This window comes from Camellia sinensis, unplaced genomic scaffold (assembly GCF_055761805.1).
Source record: "Camellia sinensis isolate YWXY unplaced genomic scaffold, ASM5576180v1 Unanchor1, whole genome shotgun sequence".
NCBI classification, from domain to species: Eukaryota; Viridiplantae; Streptophyta; class Magnoliopsida; order Ericales; family Theaceae; genus Camellia; species Camellia sinensis.
In genome coordinates this window covers 13,430,452-13,458,122 of record NW_028128987.1, presented here as the reverse complement: position 1 = coordinate 13,458,122, position 27,671 = coordinate 13,430,452, and the positions used below count along the sequence as shown (strand labels likewise).

Sequence of the window (27,671 nt, the reverse complement as noted above, 5' to 3'; positions counted from 1 at the left end):
AAATTATTTCATAAATCCTTTCACCGAACACAGGATTAAGACGTCAAAAAAAAACCAGAGGGGCGACGCTCTTGCGACTGTGATTCTCCGGTCTGGTAATAAGCGAGTGCTGCTGCTGGTAATTTTTGTTTTCACCCTCCGTTTGGTTGCCTAGAAAACCAAAAGAAAAGAAGCGAACTTTTCAATTATATTATATGATTTATTTCTGAATAAACACCGTCTAGAATCAGGGAAATGTATTTCTGCATCTTCTTGCACATGTTGTGATTGATGCCTATATCTATCTGTCTATATATATGTGAGCGACTGAGATGAAGTGACAAATTTTTCTATCCTATATTCGAAAGTGTGAGCAGAATTTGAACCCAATCCTTAGATTTCATTAAACACTTCTACCATTTACACTATATATATATATAGGGAAATGATTTGGAGCCCTTAAAAAGCCCCCCTAATCCCCAAAACGACGTCGTTTTGAGGAAATTTTATTTTATTTTATTTTTTATTTTTTGCCTTGGTCTCAATTTTCAGGGGATTAGGGCTTCCCAAATTAGGGGATGTAGCATGGCCCATATATATATTATAATATTAATTTTTCTATTATTTATTTTTATACTTTTGAATTACACACGCATCCCATGTCACCAGGTAATATATATACACGCACATTTTATGTTGTGATTGTGCCTTAATTTATACATAACAACCTTCACAATTAAAACAATTTTATTTATTCTAATTTTTATTTCTTTGCTTGACCCAAATCATCTAATATCCCTAACCTTTGCAATCAAAACAATTTTGATAATCAATAAATCAAATTATATAAGATTTCATACTTTTGTAGAAAACAAAAACACAATATACTAGAAAATGAAATAAATGTACTTGTTATAATTTGATAACCAAGGGCGATTTCTTTGTAGATGAGATGATATTTTTACTGCAAAGGAAGAAAAGGGAGAGGGATGCAATCAAATGAGTTGTTTTGTTTTGATCTGCTTGATATACTGACAAAGTGAAGTGCACATTGCTTTTGATTTATTTTGACGCGAAAGAGAAAAAAAAGAGTTATATAAAGAGAATTTTTTTTTTTTTTGTTGATATGACTAAGACAGTTTTGATGAGCTTTTATTTAATGGTAGAGACACTTTATGAGTACAACATAGAGAGATGGAAAGAGAGTTATATAATGAGAGAGTTTTTACTATTTATTTTGTAATGTAGAGAGAGAACCTGCTAAGAGAGTGGTATAAAGAGGGCTTGTTTTGTCTTGACGAAGAGAACGAAATAAGTGTAAATATAATGATGAGACCCTTTTTGTATCTGATGATAGGTTGTTTTGCTTTATTTTTTATTTGATGAAGAGACTAGTATACCTGATGAAGTGTGGTATTCTGTTTTGATAATTTAAGATTTGACCATTTTCATTTATTTACAAAAAGTTTTTTCACTACTTTTTTGGTTTTTAATAATTATTTTGATTGATGGTTTCTTTTTGGGAGTTGTTATTCGCACTTCACTTTTTGTTATTTGTACTGCACATTGTGTCTTTGAAAAAAATGGAGTGTATGCAACAAAATAGTTGAGTGTGAATAATAATTCCATTTCTTTTTGTGTATGTACACATTCAATTTCTTTTTGTGTATATACACATTGTAAAGTGAAGATATAATAAGTAAGGTCTCCTTTACTTGGGGCCTTAGGCAAGCACCAAAGCTGCTTAGCCCTTGAGTTGCTACTGCTAGCAAGCTGATTTTCAAGGGTGAGTTCTATCCATGGGTTGTATCATTTGGTGTCAAAGCAAACCACTACGGAGGGGGAGACCTATAGTCTAGATTAAAGAACCTTAAGCCTTGTTTGGGGTGTACTAATAAGTACACACTTTTTATTTTTTTTCCATCACATCACCTCTCTACTTTTTTGCACATCTTTTCGTAAAAAGTCAAAAAATGCACTTATTTAGATCATTCCAAACCACTCCTTAGTATTATGTATGGACATGGTACTATAATTTAGGAGACTGTGATGGGATAAGGAGTTGGATAAGAATAACATGCTACGTAATTTAAGTTCTTCATTTTTCTGATTGCATTAGGGGATAATCATAAGACAATGTTTCACCAAATTTGGAGCAACCTAAGCTGTGTATAGGAATTTAGCAAGTGTGGACTGTAGCGTACTTTGTTATTAGAAGTTAACAAAGGATGTGATGCGAATGATGTGGATATATAAAGGGTGTGATCTTAATCTTGTCACTATGTATTTTGTTTTTTTCCTTATCCTTTCAGCGATGAAAAAGAGAACCCTTCATATAATTCTTTGATCGTGTAGTTTAAAATTGCGGGCATTTATGTTAGTGGTTAAGGTGCTATATCATTCTAAATTTTTATTCTCCCTCATGGTACTTCATTTCTGGATATATGCAATGCAGAATTCCTAATATATTATGGTTTATGAGTTGTTAAGATATTTAAATTTATTGTTTTTCTAATCATATATGTTTCAGATAGGTAAGTTATTTTAAGCAGGAGTTTCATGGGAATATTGATGAAAGTTTACTTTTTCCTTTTTCTCAGTGATTAGATCAATTTTCAAGAATGTATAGGATTCTGAAACAAAAAGTTTCTCCTGGAGCTTTGGGAGTTTCTTCTTTTACGTTACTGCTATGTGGACTTAAACTAGTACATTCTACATAATTGGTGAACATATTTTGTTTTATTTGATCTCTCTCAACCTTTCATATGATTATTTCAGATTTTAGCCAAGTCGCTGAAATGGATTCGAGCTGTGGTACCTAAACCTACGAGTTATACGACTAATGTGACCACAAGAAGAGGGGTATTAAATTAATTTGCTTGAATTCTTGTTGTATTTCTCTTTTGTTCTTTAAAGTGTGTGTACATATAGTTCGTCATTGTCATAATCATATCTTATTCAATGTGTTTTAGTGTTGAGTTGTTGTCCTATCACCTATGAGGATTTGTTGATTAATTTTGCTTCCATGTTTTTTGACTGCCTGGTCCTTGGACAATGGGTTTACATATGAGTAACCATGTCTTTCTATTTTGATGTATAGAAGCATCGCAATAGGTGAAGCATTTTGTTGGACATAACATGATGTGGATATGGTTGCCAATAAAAAAAAAAGAGTTCATGATACGGATGTGGTGTGGTGTGCGACACATCTATTGTAAATCAAGTATTTGCAAGGCTTGTTAGACAAAAGAAGAGAGAATCATATTCGTATATTACAAAGCTTTATGCTTTGGCACATGTCCCCCTAATGCATGGATATTTTAATATGAGTGGAGAATTCACGTTGGATACAATCTCTTTCACATTAAGAAATCTTAACAGGGTACCTAATCATGATAACAAGTGAAATTCCATTGTGTTTGGGTGGTTTTGACGAAGGATGGTCAACCCCATGGTTTCTATATGAAGCTCAATGACCAGAAAGTGGATCATTGTGAGATCTTGAGTAAGATCAACTATAATGCCTATCAAGTGCACTTGCCTCATATGAATACTTCCAATACCTTAAACGTTCAAACATTGAGCCCTCACTTGAGGACAAGTTCTTTTAAGAGTGGTGTCCTGATGTAAGTAAAATGTGCAAGGCATGTGAGTGGGAGTTAATGTTAGTTGGTAGTAAGAACAGTAAATTTGAATAACAAAAACTACCCTAGATTGTTATACTATTATTACAATATTGATAAAAACTATATAAAATAAAGTAGGATTTTAATTGACTGGAGCTACTTACTAGTTTAATTACACATATATACATAGATGCTTAGAAATTTGAGAACTTTGTCCTTTCTTTTTTTTTTTTCTTTTTTTTTATGACGTATATGTCAGCTTTGTTTATCAGTTTGAGGTGGATTTAGTGTGATAAGTTGTGCGATGCGATTGAGCTTGCTTTTATCAATTGTAAATTGAGAATCAACTTTCACTTCTCTTTTCTCTCTTCTCTCTTCTCTCTTCTCTCTTCTCTCTTCTCTCTCTATTATTATTATTATTATTATTATTATTATTATTATTATTATATATAATATATGTCACCCTAATGTCTTTTCTTTTTGAGATAATGGATGAAGAATTGTTGAAAACCAGCTCTCTATTCCCCCCACAAGAGAAGAGAGAGGGAAAGAACCTTGCCCAAACCAGCAAGAGAAGTACTGTTATGAAGTTCTCTTCCCAAGAAGATCATTTAGAAACATGTGTTTTATATGTTTTTGCTTTTTCGTTTTTTTGTTTTTTTCTTATATATTTGTTAGAGTCAACAAAGCCTTAGTTACTGAAGGAAATAAATTTAATTTTGATTCCCCAAATACATTTCTTTCTCAATTCTTGATGCCCCTCGTCCGCATGCAATTCCTATGTTGTAAGTAGGTAATTGAATCATGGCTTCATTTTCAGTTATAACAGCCTTTGGACAAGATGTTGTCACTTGTTACCTTTCTGGTTCCACACATAATTGTTAGGCTCAAGCTATATGTTATTCTAATCAGTTGCTTTGTTTCTAAAAAAAAATTGTTGAGAGATCAAGAATAAAAGTTAGTATACGTGTTGGAGGAGGATATTATAAGGGCTAGTGCTGGTTTTTATGAGCAGCATTATGTATAGTCTGGTAGTTGGAGACCAACATGTGATCTACAAACAACTAAAATAATGAAAATAATTATTAGGGTTTAGGGTTGTTACTATGAGAGTCGTAATATTAGTTTATATGTAAGGGTAATTTAGCGTTTGTTTCGTTATAGTTTCCTAATTGGGATTTAGCTTTTGTTATATATACTAGTGTTTGTAATCTTATTAGATTAATACAAAATATTGTTTCTCTTCTTTCCGGTGTATCCCCCTAGAAAAATTATACGGTCAGGTTCCTAATTACTTATTGTTATGTGTCTTTCTTGGTGACTCCCTCATCTCTTAGTGTAGTAAGAAACAGTTTGTTGTGGCCCAACCAAGGCCAAATATCGTGCTGTGGCGCATACCATTGTTGAGATAGTCTGGCTTCATTGACTTCTTTTTGATTTAGGTGTTATTTCTACTTCTCCTCTATGAAGCATGGGTGCCAGTACGGATATGGGTACAGGTACGATATGGGTATGCCGATATGCTAAAATCTAAAAAACGTAAGGTACGGGTACGGTTAGGGTACGCCAAATATTTATTTATTTATTTTTTAAATTTATAGCTAAACATCCCACCTACAAATCAAAGTTCAAAACAATAGCTATAAAGAGAAATTATAAAACCCAAAATAAATCAATATTCAACAATACAAATACAATACTATACAACAATAAATGGAAGAGGGCAAAGTTACTCAATAACCGTGTAAAGAGTTGGTGGTTCTAAATTACATAAATTTTTTGAAGATGATTAAGGAGATATAAGGCTATAGACTTGCATCAAATTCCCACTTTTGGAAAGAAAAAATAAATAAATAAATAAATTGTTGTGGAGTACCCATGGAGTATCCACCCCACACTCATTGAGTAGCCACCGCATACCCATGGCATACCCGGTATGCATGTAGCTGTATCGGTATGCGAACCCGCACCCGGTACTTGTACGGCAACATTTTTGGAGTACCTGAGCTTCATAGCTTCTCCTACTCCCCTCTACTGTGACTACAGGATTGCCATTCAGATAGCGTACAATTCAGTTTTCCATGAGCACCGAGTGGACTAAGTACATTGATTGTCACTTTGTTCATGAACACTTTCAGTTGGGAACGATTGCTCTTCCCTTTGTTCCCTCTACCTTGCAGCTACTTCTTCTCCAAAACTCTCGAGGCTCTTGGGGCTCTCATCATGAGTTTGATTGAGGGGGTGTGTGTGAGAGAGTTGTAATATTAGTTTATATATAAGGGTAATTTAGTGTTTGTTTCGTTATAGTTTCCTTATTAGGACTTGGCTTTTGGTGTATATACTAGTGCTTGTAATCTTATTAGATTAATGCAAAATATTATTCCTCTTTTCTAGTAGTTGCATCTACATAGAAACAACTAAAATAATGAAAATAATTATTTTGGGACAAAAATAATTAAAAAATGTGACATCGTGGCATGACTGATATGTATCCCACCGTGTCCAAGGTGTCTCACACGTGTCGGATATGGCTACAAAAACTAAGTTGACATATCCGTACTGCATAGGTGATGAGTCATACTACAATGTTCTCATTCTTAATCTTATTACACTTTTTTTACCACGATTTTTCTAGTAGTTTTAGTTACATCTACATACAAACAACTAAAATAATGAAAATAATTATTTTGGGACAAAAATAATAAAAAAAATGTGACATCGTGGCGTGACTGATACGTATCCCATTGTGTCCAAGGTGTCTCACACATGTCGGATATGGCTACAAAAACTTAGTTGACATGTCTGTACTTCATAGGTGATGAGTCATACTATAATGTTCTCATTCTTAATCTTATTACACCTTTTTTACCACGATTTTGCATAATAAGATTATTTTTTTTACTTGTTGAACTGTTGTTATTCTTTCAGGCTTAATTCTTGTGTTTATGTCTTTTGAGCAGGCATTGGCTTTTGAAAGAGAACTCACACCCTTATGGGGCATTGGTGATAATTTGATTTTAGGTAATATTGCATTGTTCTATGTCTTCTTTGCTACTTGTTAAGAGGGTGTATACAGTATCTCTGTTTTGTGACCAATGCTTTCAAATTTTTTACAGGTGCTCCAGCTAGTTCGAATATGAGGAGGTCAATTATACATCTTTTGTACTTGTGACATTGCATTTGGTACGCTAATGCTAGTTTTTTGCTGTATTTTTTTGTTGTATTTTTTTTCCAATTTCTTTTCTTTGTTCTTCTACCCCTTAAGTTCTTTGCTGCAGATCCAGTTTATTCACTATCTTAATTCTCTGACCCAGAGGCATACCTTTGTAACCTAACCCAATTCGAGGTTGTTTGGGAAGTGCTAAATAAGTGTACTTTTTGACTTTTTACAAGATATGCAAAAAAGTAGAGAGGTGATGTGACTCAAAATAGATAAAAAGATAAAAATGTGCACTTTTTAGTATATGCCAAAAGGATTAATACTGCCACTCCATATCCTAAAAAATGTTGCTGTTTCCATCACTGTTTTACCTGAATTTCATGTCGTTAAACAGTACTGGAACTGGCACTGTCAACTGTTTACAGGGGCTGTTTACAGCACCCTGAACAGCTTCATATTTTCTTTCTTGCTTCAATATAACCACACAACTTTTCTTATTGTTATTCTCTACAAACCTTAGTAGTAGGAAACTGCTATTGGGGCCTTGCTCCTCGCTCCAGAACCTCGCCCCTTCCCCCACCCCCACCCCCACCCCCGCTTCCGCTCCCGCTCCCAATCTTAAACTCTTCTATAGGGCCCTCACTCTCCGTCTCCACTCCCGCTTCATGCAACTATGCAACAAACACTGAATCCCATGTGCTTTTACCAGTGATTTAACTATAAACTTGTTATAGTCAGCCCTAATAAAGCCCCTCTGTATTTTGGCATTAATTCTTGTAGGAGAGTGTTTCATCACACTTATCCTGCATCACTCCCATGTCTTGTTCTCCTTAGGACGATTGGATAAAGATTTTGTTTGGCCTAGCCACAGAATAAACAGATCATAATTTATGGACTCTTCCTCCCCTTCCTAAATCAACTGCTTCCACTTTTGCAAGTGTGCTCCTCCCTCTTTTGGATACCACCTTATTCAGATTTCCACTTTTTGCTTGGCTGTGTTTGGTCTATTTTATCTCCTTGTTTGAGTTGTCAACTTGGAGTACTAAAAGTTGTACCTTTCCCTGTAGTAATAAGTGTACTACCTCTCTGTTCTATTTTTTGCATTTTAGTATGAGGGGTTAGCACTTGCCAAGGTCTTAATTGATATATATATATATATATATTTTATTTTATTTTCATTGCCAGATTATTGCTGTTTTATGTGTCTTTATTCATGCATACTTGGTCTCACCTGTATTGAATATAGAGCACTGCTGGGACCCCAGTGGGGGGTGACCCCCAGCACCCCCACCTCCACGAGGGTCAAAACAAAAAAAAACAAAAAAAAGACAGTTTTCAGCCAATCAAAAATCAGTGGGGGTAGTGGGGGTCACCCCCACCGGGGGTCCAATGCATTTTCCATTGAATATACTAGGATCTACTAATGTGTTTCGCACTCAATCCTTCGACATTGTTGTCTTTTGGCCTGATTATGGACGTTGAGTACATAAACCACTCATATTTGAACAAATTTTCCCATAATTTTTATGTGTAGATCCATCAGCTGGCTGTATGCTTTATGTAAACATTGCTATCTTTCACATGTTGCAATTGCTATTTACAAATCCACACTCTTGTAAGCATTAATTGAATTTTTAGAAGATTAATCCCTTCTCTGATTTATCATGCGTTATTCACTAGGTTTTAAGCTCGCATATCCTTTTGCCTATGTGACTAACTCTCTCTCTCTCTTGCTGGGGTTGGGTGGTGGTGCAGGCAGTTGGAGATGTTGTTTTGAATTTTTGTTGGATTCTAGTGACACTTTTGAAAAGGTCATAGCTGAAGGACTTGGATTCAGTAAACTTGCTTTTTTGGCTCATTGCAATGGAGCTAAAGTTGAAGTTTTTCAAATGAATCTATGCACTATTGATGACTTTCGCAATTATGTCTTGAAATGTGCAACTTCAACGGATTATTATATGGTCTCATACTTTGATAGATCCCATTTCAACTAGGTATGCATCTTTTGTTAGATTAGTATATTATTAGTTGTATTATTATTCAAGTGTAATTATTCTATGCCTTAGGGCTCTGTTGTAATTATTAATCTTCATTAATATAAAAAGGGGATGATATCACTGTTAGCATATTATATTAGCCGAAAGGTACACTAGGGTTTGTCTGTAATCATTTTTTGCACTCAGGGATAGCACTCAGGGATCATCTTGTAAATTACCTTCCTTGTAAACCCTAATCTTCATCTATAAATAAGGGGTGATATTCTATCATTCCCTAAGCTGGTTACCCAAGCTTCATGGTATCAGAGCTACACCTCTAGGGTTAGGGTTCAAAACGTACCTAGTTGGATCGTCTTCGTCTGCTTCGTCTTCGTCCCTCAGCTCGTCTGCTTCGTCTTCGTCTGGTCGTCTGCTTCGTCTGCTTCGTCTTCCTGCCTCAGCCCGTCGATCTCCTCAGCCCGTCGATCTCCTCCAGCCGCCATCGCCCTTGTCGTCTTCGCCTCTCTCTGTCGACATCGCCCTGCTTCGCCTCAGCCCGTCACTCTGGTATCTCACACACTTAATATATAAATATATATAGATATATATGCTGACATATATATAAATATAACCTGATATATATATTTATATATATATAAATATATGTATATATAAATAACTCAATATATATATATATAAAAAAAAAAAACAAAAAAAAAAAAAAACAAAAAAAAAAAACAAAAAAACAAAAAAAAAAAAAACAAAAAAACAAAAAAACAAAAAAAAAAAAAATAAATGATTTCTTAAGTTTTTGTTATGTCTTTATAGTAGTCATTGTGCCTGTTATCTCACTACCACCTTCCAGGTTTGTGATTGTCACTAGTTTTGTTGCGGGTTCGGTAGTATTGTATCCATGACAGATTCCACCAGTGTCTCCCCTTCTTCTCAAACACCAAAGAGTGAGAGTCCCATTCTACCTACTACCATGACTGAGAACCCCAATCCTAGTCTGAAAATCACCACCTCTCTATTTAATGGTCAGAACTACCTAGCATGGTCTCAAAGTTTGACTTTGTTTTTGAAAAGCAGAGGAAAGATGGGGTATGTTGATGGCAGGATACAGGCACCTAGTACCACTGACTCAGGTTATGACCAATGGGAGATTACCAACTCTTTGATTATGAGTTGGCTTATCCATTCAATGGTTCCAGAACTTGGTGAGGGATACTTGTCTATGGAGACTGCCCAGGACGTTTGGGAGGCTGTGGCTGTTACCTATTCCCGCAAAGGAAATTTTTCACAGGCATTTGAGTTGCGCCGCTCTATTGAGAGCTCACTTCAGGGGGAGCAAACTGTTCTTCAGTACTTCACTTTCCTCACCAACGGCTGGAAACGCCTTGACCACCTGGAAGATTATAAGCCCGTTTGCCCTACTGATTCTATCGGGTACAAAAAGTTCATCGCACGGGAACGGGTCTTTAAATTTTTGGCCGGCCTAAATGTGGAGTATGATCCAGTTAGGGGTCGAGTTCTGAGTATGGATACTCTTCCTTCACTTCAGGAGGCATTTGCCTATGTACAAAATGAGGAGAGTCGCCGGTCTGCCATGATGTCCCCTGTCTCTACTGACCGTTCCGCATTACTGTCTACTCCTCGAGATAGCCTCAGCCTGCCTCCTCCGTCTGCTCATAAGGAATCTGTATTCTGTGATTATTGCAAAAAGCCGCGGCATACTCGTGAGACGTGTTGGAAGCTTCATGGGACTCCATCCGGGGGTCGAGGTGATCGGTCTGGTTCTCGAGGAGGTCGGTCAGGCCAATCTAGAGGACGTGGTTCCTATTCCCGGGCTCATCAGTCTAGTGTCGTCGATACCCTTGATTCTAATTCTACTTCTGTTACCCAAACTTCTGATACTGAGCTGGAGGATGCATTGCGCCAATTGTTGGAACGCCGATCTTCTACTGCTCTCAGTACCGCTTCCTCGTCCTTTGCCCGCTCAGGTAACTTAGCATCTTCTCCTTGTGCTTTCCTGTGTCATACATCCTTGCCTTGGATTATTGATTCTGGTGCCTCAGATCATATGTCTGGCTCCTCTGATCTTTTCTCTGTCTATAAGCCCTCTTCAGGTCAGGACAAAGTTAGGATTGCCGATGGTACTGTTTCTTCCATTTCTGGAAAAGGTTTAGTCCAAGTCACTCCTACCATACATCTATCTTCTGTTCTCCATGTTCCCAAGTTTTCTGTTAATCTGTTATCCTTAAGTCGTCTTACCCAAGATTTGAATTGTAGTGTGACGTTTTTTCCTGATCATTGTCTTTTTCAGGACCTTGTCACGGGGAGGACGATTGGCAGTGGTAGTGCCGAAAATGGTCTCTACTTCCTAGATCAACCGGACAAACTTGCTTATTCTTCCACCACATCTTCTACTACCCCCGCTGATTTATGGCTGTGGCATCGGCGTCTTGGGCACCCCTCATTTCATTTACTTAAGCATTTATTTCCTTCTAGTTTCGCAAATCATCATGTGTCTGACTTTCTTTGTGAGTCTTGTCAACTTGGAAAACAACATAGAGCTTCTTTTGCTCCCAGTTTGAATAAAAGCTCCGTTCCTTTTTCATTAATACATTCTGATGTTTGGGGTCCCTCTCGTGTTCTGTCTGTAAAAGGTCATCGCTGGTTTGTTACATTTATTGATGATTTTTCTCGTGCTACTTGGGTGTATCTCATGAAAGATAAGAGTGAGGTTTTCTCTGTGTTTCGCACTTTTCATAAGATGATTTGTACTCAGTTTGGGGCCACTATCAAAATATTTCGTTCTGATAATGGCGGGGAATACATCGATTCAGGGTTAGGGCAATATTTCTCTACTCATGGCATTATCCATCAGACCTCTTGCACCAATACCCCTCAACAAAATGGGGTGGCCGAACGCAAGAATTGGCACCTTCTTGACATGGCTCGGTGCATGTGTTTTTTTATGAATGTGCCTCGGCCCTATTGGGGCGACGCTGTTCTCACCGCTGCCCATCTTATTAATCGTCTCCCTACCCAGGTCTTGGACAAACAGGCTCCGCTTCATGTCCTCCTCGGTTCTCCGTCTTTGTTTTCTATTCCTCCCAAAATATTTGGTTGTGTCTGTTTTGTCCATAATCACTCCCCCTCTCGTGGTAAGTTGGACCCTCGCTCCCTTAAGTGTGTTTTCCTTGGTTACTCTCCTACTCAAAAGGGGTATAAATGTTACCACCCTTCTTCTCGTAAGTGGTTTGTGTCCATGGATGTAACTTTCTTTGAATCCCAGTCCTTTTTCTTGTCCTCTCCGGTGTCACCGTCCTCATTTCCGGGGGAGCCTTGGTGTGAAGTGAGTCCTGTGCCTCCTATGGTGGAACCGGTTATTCTTGCACCACCCTCTGTGCCTCCTATGGTGGAACCAGTTGTTCTTGAACCCCCCTCTTCTACTGGGACTATAGAACCCACTGTCACCAAGAATACGGACGGGCATGTTTATGTCCGGGACATAGACAGAAAACAAGTTAACTGGATACACGGGACCGTTTCTGCTACCCCACTGCCATCTCCTGCTTCTGATGAGAGTCGAGGTAACTTTGAATCTCTCGAGTCCATTGATCTTGATGTTCCTATTGCCAAGAGGAAGGGTGTGAGATCTTGTACTCAACATCCTATCTCACAGTTTGTATCATACTCTCATTTGTCATCCTCATATAGAGCGTTTGTGTCCAATATTTCCTCTGTTAGCATTCCTAACCATTTTCAGGATGCCCTTGCTACCTCTGAATGGAAACTAGCCATGATTGAGGAAATGAAAGCACTTAGGAAGAATGGCACTTGGGAATTGACTGAATTACCTCCGGGCAAACGACCTGTGGGATGTAAATGGGTATATACTGTGAAACACAAAGCAGATGGGTCTATTGAGCGTTACAAAGCAAGACTTGTGGCAAAAGGGTTTACTCAGACATATGGCATTGATTATCAGGAGACCTTCGCACCCGTGGCTAAAATGAATTCAGTCAGAGTACTTCTCTCTCTAGCAGCTAATCTAGATTGGCCGCTTTATCAGTTTGATGTCAAGAATGCTTTTCTCCATGGTGACCTCGAAGAAGAAGTATATATGGACATTCCTCCGGGTTTTGAGGATCATCAAACAGAAGGCAAAGTATGCAAACTTCGGAAGTCATTATATGGTCTCAAACAGTCTCCAAGGGCTTGGTTTGAGAGATTCACTCAGGCTATGTTTAAATATGGCTTCAAACAAAGTCAGGCAGATCACACATTGTTTGTGAAACATTCCTCACATGGTAAAACTACAGCACTTATTGTTTATGTAGATGACATAGTTCTTACAGGCAATGATAGTGGGGAAATACCTCTGTTGAAGAAATATTTAGCTAAAGAGTTTGAAATCAAAGACTTGGGCAGCTTGAAGTATTTTCTGGGAATTGAAGTTGCTCGCTCTAAGGATGGGATATTTATCTCACAGAGAAAATATGTGCTTGACCTATTGAAGGAAACTGGGATGCTTGGCTGCAAGGCATGTGCCACCCCCCTGGAACCCAATCAGAAATTAGGAGATGATGAAGGAGGAGAAGTTGTGGATAAGGGGAGCTATCAACGATTAGTGGGTAAGCTCATTTACCTATCTCACTCCCGTCCTGATATTGCTGTTGCTGTCAGTATAGTTAGTCAGTTTATGCATGCTCCTCATCAGATTCACCTTGAGGCTGTCATGAGAATCTTGAGGTATTTGAAGTCTGCTCCTGGTAAGGGTCTGTATTTTTCAAAGTATGATCATCTTCGTGTAGAAGCCTATACAGATGCTGACTGGGCTGGGTCAGTAACTGATAGGAGATCAACTTCAGGGTATTGCACATTTGTTGGCGGCAACCTAGTTACTTGGAGGAGTAAGAAACAGAATGTGGTTGCCAGGTCAAGCGCAGAAGCTGAGTTTAGAGCTATGGCACAAGGTGTGTGTGAACTTTTATGGATCAAATTATTGTTGCATGATCTAGGTATTGCTCAGACAGACTCCATGCGGTTATACTGTGATAATAAGGCCGCCATCAACATCGCTCACAATCCAGTTCAACATGACAGGACAAAACATGTTGAGATTGATCGCCACTTCATTAAGGAGAAACTCACTAGTGGTATCATTTGTACTCCCTTTGTCCAGTCTGGTGAACAACTTGCTGACATTCTCACCAAGGGGATTGGGAATAAACCATTTCATGACATATTAGGCAAGCTGGGCATGAGAGATATCTTCGCACCAGCTTGAGGGGGAGTGTTAGCATATTATATTAGCCGAAAGGTACACTAGGGTTTGTCTGTAATCATTTTTTGCACTCAGGGATAGCACTCAGGGATCATCTTGTAAATTACCTTCCTTGTAAACCCTAATCTTCATCTATAAATAAGGGGTGATATTCTATCATTCCCTAAGCTGGTTACCCAAGCTTCAATCACAATCATTCCTTAATCTTGGTATTCTCTAAAATCATCATGGTATCAGAGCCAAATCCTAAAACCTAAACCCATCTACCTATATAGTTCCTGTTACCCACCGGAGCCACCAGCCACCGCCGGAGCGACTAGCTGCTAACCGGAGACAAGTTCTCTCTGTCGGCTCAAGCCGACCCACTCTGAGGGGCTTCGGCTCAAGCCGAGAAAGACCCAAGTGGTTTCAGGTGGGTTGATGTCTGTCTAGGGTTTCGGCTCACCCTTGTTGGTCGAAATGCCTTGATCACCTACAAGACTATAAACCTATTTGCACTGTTGATTCAGTCGGGTACAGGAAGTTCATTGCATAGAAAAGGGTCTTTAAGTTTCTGGCATGTCTCAATGTGGAGTATGATCCGGTTCAAAGTCGGGTTCTGGGTATGGACACTCTTCCTTCACTTCAGGAGGCATTCGCCTATGTACAAAATGAGAAGAGTTGTCGGTCTGCTATGATGTCACCCGTCTCTACTGACCGCTCAGCGTTACTGTCTATCCCTAGAGATGGCCTTAGTCTGACTCCCATCCCTCCGTCTCCTGTCAAGGAGTTTGTCTTCTGTGATTACTTTCGCAAGTCGTGGCACACTCGTGAGACGTGTTGGAAGCTTCATGGGACTCCATCCGGGGGTCGAGGTGATTGGTCTGGTTCTAGAGGAGGTCGGTTAGGCCAGTCTAGAGGACAGGGTTCTCATCCACGGGCTCATCAGTCTAGTATCGTTGATACACTTGATTCTACTTCCGCTTCTGTTGACCAGGCTTCTGATGGTCTTTCTAGCATGACTACTCATGAGCTTATGGATGTTTTGCGTCACTTGCTGGACCGCCGGTCTTCTACTGCTCTCAGTACATCTTCCTCATCGTTTGCCACTCAGGTAACTTAGCCTCTTCTCCTCGTGTTTTCCTTTCTCACAAGTCTTTGTCCTGGATTATTAATTCTGGTGGCTCCGATCATATGTCTGGATCCTGTGACCCTTTCTTTGCCTATTAACCCTCTTCAGGTCAAGGCAAAGTTAGGATTGCAGATGGTACTGTTTCTTCTATTTCTGGGAAAGGTTTAGTCCATGTCACTCCTACCATACCTCTATCTTCTGTTCTCCATGTTCCCAATTTTTCTGTTAACCTGTTATCCTTGAGTCGTATTACACAGGATTTGAATTGTAATGTGACGTTTTTTCCAGATCATTGTCTTTTTCAGGACTTCACATGGAGGACGATTAGCAATAGTAGTGCAGAAAATGGTCTCTACTTCTTGGATCAACCGGACAAGTTTGTTCATTCTTCCACCACGAGTCCTACTACCCAAGATGATTTATGGCTATGGCATCGGCGTCTTGGGCATCCTTTTTTTTATTTACTTAAGCATTTATTTCCATCTGTTTTTGCAAACAATAATGTGTCTGAGTTTCTTTGTGAGTCTTGTCAACTTAGAAAAAACACAAAGCTTCTTTTGCTCCCAGTTTTAATAAAAGTTTAGTTCCTTTTTCATTAATACATTATGATGTATGGGGTCCATCTTATGTTATGTCTGTGAAAGGTCATCGATGGTTTGTTACATTTATTGATGATTTTTCTCGTACTACTTGGGTGTATCTTATGAAAGACAAGAGTGAGGTTTTCTCTGTGTTCCTCAATTTTCATAAGATGGTTTGTACTCAGTTTTGGGTCACTATCAAAATCTTTCGTTCTGATAATGGGGGGGAATACATGGATTTTGGGTTAGGACAATATTTTTTTGCTCATGGCATTATCCATCAGACCTCTTGCACCAATACCCCTCAACAAAATGAAGTGACGGAACGCAAGAATCGTCATCTTCTTAACATGGCTCGGTGCATGTATTTTTCTATGAGTGTGCCTCGGTCCTACTAGGGCGACGCTGTTCTCACCGCTGCCCATCTTATTAATCGTCTTCCTACCCAGGTCTTGCAAAAACAAGCTCCCCTTCAAGTCCTCCTAGGTTCGGAGTCCTTATTTTCTATTCCTCTAAAAATATTTGGCTGTGTCTGTTTTGTCCACAATCACTCTCTTACTCATGGTAAGTTGTACCCTCACTCCCTCAAATGTATTTTCCTTGGGTACTTTCCTACTCAAAAAGGGTATAAGAGTTATCACCCTCCTTCTCGTAAGTGGCTTGTATCCATGGATGTCACCTTCTTTGAGTCTCAGTTCTATTTCTTGTCCTCTCCGATGTCACAGTCCTCCCTTCAAGGAGAGCGTTAGTGTGAAGTGATTCTTGTGATTCCTATGGTGGAACCTGTTGTTCTTGCACCACCGCCTCTTACGAGGACTACAGAACCGAATGTCACCAAGGATAGGGAAGGACAAGTTTATGTTAGGGACAAAGACAGATAGAAGGTTAACCACTTCTGCTCACCCACTGCCATCTCCTGCTTCTGATGAGAGTCCAGGTAACTTTGAATCTCTTGAGTCCGCTGATCTTGATACTCCTATTGATCTTGATGTTCCTATTGCTAAAAGAAGGGGTGTGAGATCTTGTACTCAACATCCTATCTTTAATTTTGTGTCCTACTCTCATTTGTCGTCCTCATATAGAGCTTTTGTGTCAAATATTTCCTCTATTAGCATTCCTAACCATTTTCAGAATACTCTTGCTACCTCTGAGTAGAAACTTGCCATGATTGAGGAAATGTAAGCACTTAGGAAGAATGACACTTGGGAATTGACTGAGTTACCCAAGGGCAAACGACATGTGGGATGCAAATGGGTGTATACAGTGAAACATAAAGCGGATGGTTCTATTGAGCATTACAAGGCTAGACTTGTGGCAAAAGAGTTCACTCGGACATATGGCGTTGACTATCAGGAGACCTTTGCACCCGTGACTAAGATGAATTCAGCCAGAGTACTTCTCTCTCTAGCAGCTAATTTAGATTGGCCACTTCATCAGTTAGATATAAAGAATGCCTTTTTCCATGGTGACCTAGAAGAAAAGGTATATATGGACATTCCTCATGATTTTGAGGATCATCAGACAGAGGGTAAAGTATGCCAGTTTCAGAAGTCATTATATGGTCTCAAATAGTCTCCAAGGGCTTGGTTTGAGAGATTCACTCAGGCTATGCTTAAATATGGCTTCAAACAGATTCAAACAGATCACACCTTGTTTGTGAAACATACCTCACGTGGTAAGACTACAGTGCTCATTGTTTATGTGGATGACATGGTTCTTACAGGCGATGATAGTGAGGAAATACCTCTGTTGAAGAAATATTTAGTAAGTGAGTTTGAAATCAAAGACATGGGAAGCTTGAAGTATTTTTTGGGAATTGAAATTGCTCACTCCAAGGATGAGATATTTATCTCACAAAGAAAGTATGTGCTTGACCTGTTGAAGGAAATTGGGATGCTTGGCTGCAAGGTCTGTGACACTCCACTGGAACCCAATCAGAAACTGGGGGATGATGAAGGAAGAGCAGCTGTTAATAAGGAGAGCTATCAGCGATTAGTGGGTAAGCTCATCTACCTATTTCACTCCCGTCCTGATATTGTTGTTGCTGTCATTGTGGTTAGCCAGTTTATGCATGCTTCTCATCAGATTCACTTTGAGGTTGTTATGAAAATTTTGAAGTACTTAAAGTCTGCTCCTAGTAAGGGTCTTTATTTTTTAAAGCATGATCATTTTCGTGTGGAAGTTTATACTGATGCTGACTGGGCTGAATCAGTAACTGATAAGAGATCGACTTCAGGGTATTGCACCTTTGTTGGAGGCAACCTAGTTACTTGGAGGAGTAAGAAATAGAATGTGGTTGCCAGGTCAAGTGCAGAAGTTGAGTTTAGAGCTATGGCACAAGGAGTGTGTGAGCTCTTATGGATCAAGTTATTGTTGAGTGATCTAGGTATTGATCAGGCGGACTCCATGCGGTTATACTATGATAATAAGGCCGCCATCAACACTGCTCACAATCCGGTTCAACATGACAGGACAGAGCATGTTGAGATTGATTGTCACTTCATTAAGGAAAAACTTACTAGTGGCACAATATGTACTCCATTTGTGCAAACTAGCGAACAACTCGCTGACATCTTCACCGAGGCCGTTGGGAGTAAGCCATTGCATGACATCCTAGGCAAGTTAGGCATAAGAGATATCTTCACATCAGCTTGAGAGGGAGTGTTAGATTAGTATATTATTAGTTGGGTTATTATTTAAGTGTAATTATTCTATGTCTTAGGGCTCCCTTGTAATTATTAATCTTCATTAATATAAAAAGGGAATGATATCACAGTCATTCCCTAATCTTGGTATTCTCTAAAGTTATCATCTTTAATTTGTTAAAAATCTATTTTTAATTTTGAATAGTTTTCTTTTCGTTCATTTTTTTTTTTTTTTTTTTTCGCTACCCAAATTGCAACTTACAATAAGATTTAAAAATCTGCTTCAAATACTTTTGGGCTAAGTTTCTTCATGACTAACAATATTCAATGTACACACGTTGAATGTCTTGCTGGTCACAGAGTTATCCCATAGTATGACACTAATTTAAAATCATGTTTGTTTACCTGTTTCTTTTTCTTCTGCTTTTGATAATGAAAAGTGTTTCACGTGAAAATTATGTCTTATAATGGCAGATTGGTGGCAGTAATATTTCTCCAATTGGCGCATATCATGGTGGACGGGATTTGGTACTTGTCATGGATGTTTCTTGATTCGAGTATCCTCCTTTCTGGATTCCACTGACACTTCTTTGGCAAGCCATGACTTCAATTCACAAAGCAACTGGAAATCACATGGGGTATGGATAATGTTTACCAAACCCTATTGATGTTAAACATTAATCTCATTGTTCCATTTATCTTCTATATTTGATAAAAAAAAAGTGAAATATTGTTGTTAAGAGTATGGAGTATAGACAGAGTGAACCGACATAGCGATTACTTTCTGCATGATCCCCGTTATTCATAGCTTAAAGCACAAGCATTGATGTAGATCAATAAGTTACCTAGGCAATAGCCACCAATTGTGAAATGCGTTAAAGATGACCTACAATTTATTGAAAATAAGGTACCGATGATCATATTGTTCAAATAATTTAAGGTATTGTTAAAACGGTGGTCAACTTCCAAATTTACATTTGATGAACTGATACAGTTAAAGAAACTATGACTAGTTTGCTTGGCAGAAATTATGCTAAGTTGAGGAGCAACTTTGATGGGAATTGTCGGTCTTATTTTTATTGTTTTTAATGAAAATAATGTGTTGTATGAAAGAAGGAGCTTTTGTGAGGATTATTTTTGGGGTTATTCCTGCTAATTATTAATTAACAGACATCGGTGTGAATACAAATGATAACAAACATGCTCCTGGAAGTTGGCATCCTGTGAAGTCTAGCATACCTTTTAAGTATGAGTCACTTAAAGAGGAGGTGGAAGAATAACTATGGGGCCAAATTTTGGTTTGGAATTTCTTTCTGGTTTGGATAGGCGGTTTTAGATTTCTTAGTTATGTCTATTCGTTTTTTTTTTTTTTTTTTGGATAAATATCTTAGTTATGTCTATTCAACAATATTTTGATGAGATAATTCTGGATGCGGTCCATAAGATCTGATTACATCAGTTTTGGGATTCTAGCTACCTGTACCCACATCTGTTCTACGTCAGTCTCGAAGTAGAGTGAAATATTGTCTATCTTGAGGTGTTAAATATCCTTGCTTATGGTGTTAAAACATCTATAACATCATATCCTTACTCAAAAGACTATAATATTCCAAAACTTATTTCAAGGATGGATCACCTCTACCTGCATACCAACTATACAAAACAGACAAAATTCTACCCTTCAATATAAAATAAGGTTCATCCACCCTATCAAAAGTCCTCTGATTGCACTCTCCCCTAATAATTCATATCAAAGCTAAATGCACCAAAAACCAATCTTTTTTTCCTTCTCTTCCCCACTCTAGCCCCCCTTCCCAAATTCGATAAAATCCAACACATTCCTAGGGAATTCCCACACTAAACCATAGCCAATAAATAAGGAGACAACTGAAAATTCCCCATCTTGCTTGCACATATAACATCACTCAACATGAATTGGCCGCCTCCTAATCAAGTTATGAATGGCAACTATTTTTATACGCACTTCCATCCATACAAGACAGAGCTTTGGAAACCCAAACTCCTTTCTAAGGAAAGGACAAACCTTTATGAACTCAAAGCCTTCGGAGTTAAATCTTGTTCACCACAGGACATCCTCTCCCTCTCCTATATGTGGAATAGCATAAAAAATACCTGGAAGATTCCCAAACTCCTTCGCCTCCCAATCATTCAACTCTCAATGAAAAGCAATATCCTCAAAAACTTGAGTGCCTTCCTCTTAAAGATATTCTCTAACTACTCCCCTATTAACGAAAATATGAGCAAGAATAGAGAAATGCTCTTCCAGCTTGTCCTCTTCACGCCAAAGATGACTCCAAAAGCAAACTCTTCACCATTCCCAACAACAAATATGACTTGGAAAATCTTTTTGAAGTGCCGTTCCATATGACATAGCCAAAAAGTATGGACACAAACATGGACATGTGACCTGACACAAACACACCAACATGGAAATTTTCAAAAAGTGTCAGAGATGACACATGAGCAACGCGTACAAAATATATAATTTTATATATTACTTATATGTCATATATAGGGATAGATGATTATTATATGTCAGATATGAATATTTAATTCAAAGATAATAAATTTTAAAATTTGAAGGAGGAAAATAGGTATAAATTTAAATTATTTTTCTTTTCTCATTTGATACCAAGTTAGTTTATTCAAACTTGTAAATGTGTGAAGTGTTGGGAAGTGTCCAATGAGTGTCGTGTCAATGTGAGACCCGGTGTTGGACCTGACACATTATCTTCTTAGAATGTCCATGGTTTTTTGGGACATAGAAATCTCCATCGAAGACCAATCCCCCTCATACTTTCATATTTTGATTTCACCACCAATTAAAATTGATACAGTAAAGAGCAGAGTAAGAGAATGAGAAGATAGAATGTATGGCTATTGAGAGAGACCCAAAAAGTAGGGTTGCCTCTCATTTACACTTGTATTTATATTAAAAGGGTTAATTACACACACCTTGCTTGAGGTTTTTGGCAATTACAAGGTTGTGCCCTGAACCCAATTGTAGAGGTCAACCCACTAGTGAGGGGAAAATAGAGGGAGAGAAGGGCAGATTGAGAAAGAGAAACATCCCCATTGGCTACCCACTGGAACACACTGCAACTCGCTATTGCTACCACCCAATAACCAAACCACCATATTCCATCATCACTGCAATCTATCACCATTACCCCCACTACAAACCCCCATAACCACTAACTACGACCTGTAATGCCCAATCTTCCAAACATAGAAATTATTTGAAGCACAGTGCAAGCTATGTGTATTCATACATACATACATACATTCAACTACAAAGACCCATTCCCAATCCAATAGGGAAAACATCTTTCAAGCAAGATGAATTGATGAAGAAAGAGCAAAATCTACTTGTAGAAATCAACCTAAAAACCAAAAACCACCAGTTATGAATTCCACCATAGACTATAATTCCGTAACTGATTGCATTTACATGCTTAAGGGTTTCATTTTTTTAGATGAAGGATGCAACCAACAATTACTGATCTACCAAACCTAAAAGCATCATCACTTTAATTTCACCATTGCAATTTAAGGACCCAAACCCTTAGAACCCACATGTTCTTGTGGAAATATATTTAAGAGAAAAGAAGTGGGAGTATACATGAAGGGACCTACCTCCCTTTCTCTCTCTTTCTCTGTCACGAGTGGTTGATGGTAAAATGTTAGCTTTCTCATTATCTTCCATGTAGGCACTGGTCATTTTTGTACGTCACTTTATTTAACTGCTATTTCTTATTGAGAAAGCCAGTTGGTATGTAGAAAATTTCATATGTTTTTCCACTTCAATAACTTGTGGGGCTTGTCATCTTTTTGTACACTCTATTATTTACATTCCTTTTAATGGGTAAGTAACATTATTTACATCCTGTTTCTGATTCAGAGAGCCTATTGGTTATAAAGATGAAGTTCATATGTTTCATCCACTTTATAAACTTGCACTACTGCACTACTTGTATGGAATCAATACACTTGTTTTCTGCAATTTTAATTCTTGTATTTCTGTTTTTATAGGTTTATGGTTCTAACATGGCTTCCCTATGATCCTTGCGTGCTTTATACACTGGTATGATGCTTGCTGCAAGATCTTTCGGTTATAATTACATGAATTCATTATTTGTCTTTCATTTATAAAATAGTCATTATTTATGCCTTTTCTTGATGCACTTGTTTTCCACGTGCTGTTTTATTTTGAACTGACAATAGTCAGGAATTGGTTTCCACTTACTGGGATTGGCTTAGAATCATGTTTGTTGATTTTGTTATTTAGTTTATTGGTTGCTGTTTTTAGGATTGAGGAAAATTTTGATCCCAGTGGAACCACCAATTTTCAAAGAATTCTTCTTAAGAATGCCCATATAAATGAAGTACTTCTACAAGCATTAACGATTCTCTTCTCAAAAAATTCCGCAAAGACTTTCGTCAAATCAGATTTAACATCTCAACAATCTCAAAAAACTGCCATAGAAAGTCCATCTGGCTTCAAAGACTTATATCTTTCACACTCAAAGGCTGCCACTCTAAATTCCATCTTGTCAAAAGTTCTTTCCAACCAATTAGTTTTATTGCTATTCTCAAATGGAGACCATTCCAAACCTTCAGGGATAATTTGAGGTGTTCAAATAATTTCTCAACAGTATTGGCGTCAATCCTCCACATGGATAAGATCAACAGTACAAACCGATCATGCACTTGCCTTAAATCTATATGAGTATGTGGCTTAGCTTAGGAGCCAATCCCAATACTCACACTCACCACAAAGATCACCAAGGGATTTGTAAACCTTAAAAGAATTACCAAGAAGCTCAAGATATGTATGTATGCGGATTATAAGCTAAAACTCACTTAAGCTCTCTCTCTCTCTCTCTCTCCCTGTCTCTTATGCATGTATGTTCTAACATAGAAGACGAAGCATCTATATGTCAGAAAACATAACCAAAAGGATATAGAAAACCAAAATCACAAGATTTTGATTCAGATACATTAATACTAGGTCATACTGACAGCACATTCCAATGAAGAAGCCGCACATTCTAACATAGATCCTACTATAATCCAACTTTACTTTTCCATTGAATAGTGCATTCGAACAAATCAAACTTGTGATTGGACAAGCATTCTATTGACTTAAATAAACTGTTCCAATCGAATGCTTATAATTTGTGTTCGAATGCTCAAGGAACCACATTCTATCTTGCACAACCTTTGTGTTCTACAATGTCGCACTTCGGAGATAATGCACACAGGCTTTGCATTTCTATTATGCGCACTTCAGTTATGAGCATTATAGGTATAAAATGCACTCATGCATTTACATAGACACATTTAGTGGGTTGAGTGTTATAGCGGTTCACAACCAAAATCCCATCCTAGTTGGATTAAAGCATGACCGGCCCATAGCCATAGACTACCGAGTCCTACCTATACCAAGTGAAAGGTGCATTTGAAATATATGAAATTTGTTGAAAATATATGTTTAGTGGACATTTGATTTTTCCTAATGAGATCTTCTTGGGATTGTTATGATAGTGGTTAGCTTTCAGTTTTGGCATTTGCATTGCTTTTGTGGTTTTGTGAATAAACATTGGACATAAATTGTTGTGGACTTTGTGCAGAGCTGTCGTGATGGGAGTTGGATCAGGACTGCAAATCATCTTTCACAAATACCCCTTCTATTAGAGTCAGAGGATGTAAAAGATGTTAATCAAATTCTATCCGTCCTATTTATGTCAGTCTGTACCAATTTCAGTGTGTTTATTAAGCAAGTTGCTGAAGCCCAAGGGAAGGACGGGCATGTTCATTCAAGCGAAAGGGAGAGGAAAAGGCTTACTACCCAGGTGTCATTTATCTTCTGCTACATATGCTTCCTGTTACTTTCCTGTTGAAATTGAAACCTCTTTCCCTTCTCCCTTGTTCTCTCTAACCTCTCCCATTTTATCTGAAGATTATCTTATAATTTAGCTTCTTGTTTTTGGGTTTCAGGACCAGTTATTAATGCAATTACGGGAGACAGAATTGCATAAGCGAGTCAGCAAATGGATGGATTCTATGAATTCTGATAGCGGATTTGTGACAAGTTCTGGCAATCAGCATGCTTTGCTTGAGATTGCAGCAAATGTGGCTTCTTATGGGGTCAAGCATTCAAAATTGAACCCTGGTTCTTCTGGTCGATTATACTCTACAGATTCAGCGGGTTCTTCAAAAGGCAATTATGAAAGTGTCTCTGTTGAAATGAGTGAGCCAGTTACCTGCAGCAGGGAGCAAGGGCCTGGTAAAATGATCCAAACTATTGATCCAAGTACGAGTGGCTGCAGTGTAAACAATGGCCATTTAATTGTCAATGATGCTCTAACAATGTTGCTGTTGGCCCTGCCCTCTCATATGTGGTCTGGAATTAAGGAACCAAACCTATCTGCAGAGTTTAACAGCCTTGTATCAATTGAGAGTGTTCCTCACATACTCAAGAAAGAGGTAACAGTTCTTCCTTTTCTTGTGTCTTACTTTCTTTGATATTATATCTCACTTGCATTAATTGGTTCCTTACTGTGTTCTATTATGTCTATGCTGGAATAACAAAGAATCTCCAACATTTTGGGGTTGCTTGAATCTTCAAATATTTACAAATGATGTCTAGCAAATACGAAATTTTCAAAGAATTTTATGCAGCGCATTCGGAAGGTCCCCTATAGATTAATATATATTGAAACAGGAAGCGTCTAAACTATACATTGAAAAAAGATTAACCTCCTCTCTATGGTGGTGTTTAATAAAGTTGAAAACTGAAAATTAAGTATTAAAAACTGAATCCTAAATTTTTTAAGTTGAAAAGATGTTTGATAAAAATTTAACTACTGAATTAAAAATAAATTATTTGATATATATAAGAAAAAATTTAAAATTTATTATTAAATTATATATTTTAATTTTTTTATTGTGATGGTGGTGGTGGTGGTGGTGGTGGAGGAGGAGGAGGAGGAGTAGTGGTATATGAGAGAGAGAGAAAATTAGGTGATGTTTGTTACGAGCAACTGGGCTGACATCATCTAATGTCATCCTTTATAAAATATATATATATATGAATCTTATTCCCTAAAATTGTGTTTCTGTTTCAGAATAGTAACCAATAAGAGTATTTTTTAGCAATTTTATGATTAAAAGATCTTGATGGAAAACCTCTTAAACTTGACTAATAAAATCTGTGAACTTTAATTAAAGTGTTGTATCTTGATCCGCCAGTTTGCTCAAGGCCCAAATATTTCCTAGGCCTAGGTTTAATTTTCTGGCCCATGACTTGGCTGGGCCCAGCCCAAATTTTGGCGGAAGCCCGCGCAGCCCGACATGGGCTGGCCACACCTCGGACCCAAGTGAGGCAGGTTGGGTCAGACCAAATTTACACCCCTAAGTGAAATGATACAAAACCGTAGTTTAAATCAAAGTTCACAGTATGAGTTGTTTTTGGCAGTCCCTGCAAAATGAACGTCATTGTTTTCCTCAGTTTTGATTTGCTTTCCTTAGGTTTATTTTCTGATTATTGTCCAGTAATGATCTTTAATTACCTGGAACGATGAAATATGTTGTTGCTAATAAAAAAAAAAATGGCATTAACTATGTTGTTGCCTTTTTGCTTTATGATGTGTGAGTATTCATAATGTATAACCCATTTTCTCATCAGCTAGTTGCATAATCAGGTAGTTGATATCAGGAGGTATAATCTAGAGGCTGATACTTCATCTTATCATTGCAAGTAAGTTTTGAGACATAGTGATTGCTTTATTATCATCCTCCATTTACTTTATTCTTCTGCCATTTATTTGTGTGGCTTTTTGTTTTTCCCTTATTTGTTTTGATAATGATTCCGGCATTGTACAGCTCATACCCCTTGACTCCGTTGATTCATCCTTGGCAGTTGGGTTTTACTGCAGGGACAAAGTTATGCATGCTGGCTGGCTGTTCTTGATTAAATTCCATACATTTATTTTATTATTGCTCAAGGATTGAAGCTTTTTTTGACCATGGCATTCTTCTTTTTTTCTTTTTCTTTCTTTTTTTTCTTTTTTTTCCCGGTTTGACAGATGATTTTGATGATTTTTGTAACCGTGCTTACAAGCTAGCTGATGAATCAAAGGGTGTTCCATTCGCCAAGGGCAGCCAATCACTATGACATGCTAAGTGACACTAGTCGGAATCAACAGGACGAGTCTTTTGACATTGTGCACGGTAATAATTCAGAGGGCGGAATACAAGAAGATGACTGTGATTGGCAACTCCTTTGACTGAGATGGTTTGTATTCCGCATCTGAAACTAAAAGTTGCGGTTTTGGGTTGGAATCTAGCAATCAATGCACTCTCAACCTGTACACAACTCCACAACGCCTCTCTCATTAGCAGAACCACAATCTCAATTGGGTTCACGTTTGTTTGTTATTTTATCCAAATTGTTGGATTATTAAATGTGTAGAATAAATTATTCAACCTATTCATATGATTTACCATACACGGATGTTGTAATTTAAAATGCAGCTATTTAACTTATTGTTTCACAATTCTAAGCCATTTAAGTGCCGATTATTTGATTGAAAGTTTTATACCATTATATGAGTTGTGGCAATTTTTTTCGTAAATGGGTACTTGGATGCTGTGGTATGCCAGTTCTGGGGCTTGGTTCGAGTTATAGAAGTTGAAGTGAGTGTTTTCATCGGATTTTCAACTACCCAATACTCAATAAATCTAGGAATTGATCTATTGAGGTTTTTATTGTTTAAAATTGGCATTGCAAAGGTAGATTTTCATTACTGAAACAGTCTATTAATGTTTGGATTTTTCAATTTTTTAGACTTTTTTTTTGTATGTGAAGTGAGGCAAAAAGAGAAATGGAGAGGAGGATACATTTTGATCAACATTTGGAAACTATTAAAAAAAGGTTTTGGGGTTTCAACTTTTCAGACACAAGCAGATTGAAATAAATAATTTCCAGAAAATCATAGCCTAATTATAAATCACTACATAAACGCCCACATAGTGAAATCATACAGGACAATACAGAAAAAGTACTATGATACGAACCCATTACTCAAATACAAAAGTGCTGCCACCTAATTTATTTGATGCACTTGTTATAAATTAAAAGTTAAACCATGAAAACAAAAGTTAAAATTACCACTCATCTAACTTTTAGATAATTAGTTTTTCTAATTTATTTGAACTATTTTTACTTAATAAATTGTAAATTGAACATGCACTAAACAATTTGACACAAAATTT

General features: G+C 37.6%; 1 protein-coding gene across 13 annotated transcripts; it reads left to right on the top strand.

The window, feature by feature from the left end:
* Positions 1-27,003, top strand: LOC114302859 (glutathione gamma-glutamylcysteinyltransferase 2-like). 13 transcript variants are annotated; one of them, XM_082910538.1, is made up of 11 exons: positions 18-118; positions 2,758-2,841; positions 6,566-6,626; positions 6,722-6,788; positions 8,521-8,759; positions 18,846-19,009; positions 22,425-22,476; positions 24,026-24,247; positions 24,393-24,881; positions 26,099-26,154; positions 26,483-27,003. In XM_082910538.1, exons 6-11 carry the CDS (start codon positions 18,972-18,974, stop codon positions 26,484-26,486), a joined length of 861 nt encoding a protein of 286 aa, XP_082766664.1. In that variant the 5' UTR covers positions 18-118; positions 2,758-2,841; positions 6,566-6,626; positions 6,722-6,788; positions 8,521-8,759; positions 18,846-18,971; the 3' UTR covers positions 26,487-27,003. The 13 variants fall into 13 exon arrangements, 12 of the variants coding, with proteins under 12 accessions (XP_082766665.1, XP_082766659.1, XP_082766662.1 ...); XM_082910539.1 differs by lacking the exon at positions 2,758-2,841 and having other exon boundaries at positions 1-118; positions 18,857-19,009; XM_082910533.1 differs by lacking the exon at positions 2,758-2,841 and having other exon boundaries at positions 1-118; positions 18,857-19,009; positions 26,280-27,003.
* The last annotated feature ends 668 nt before the right edge of the window (positions 27,004-27,671 follow it).

Bases quoted from the DNA above. Each gene is read 5' to 3' on its own strand.
- LOC114302859 (XM_082910536.1), top strand. From the start codon at position 18,972: ATGACTTCAATTCACAAAGCAACTGGAAATCACATGGG. The intron at 22,477-24,025 runs GTATGATGCTTG...GACTTTGTGCAG, and splicing joins CTTGCGTGCTTTATACACTG to AGCTGTCGTGATGGGAGTTG. The intron at 24,882-26,098 runs GTAACAGTTCTT...TTGCATAATCAG, and splicing joins CTCACATACTCAAGAAAGAG to GTAGTTGATATCAGGAGGTA.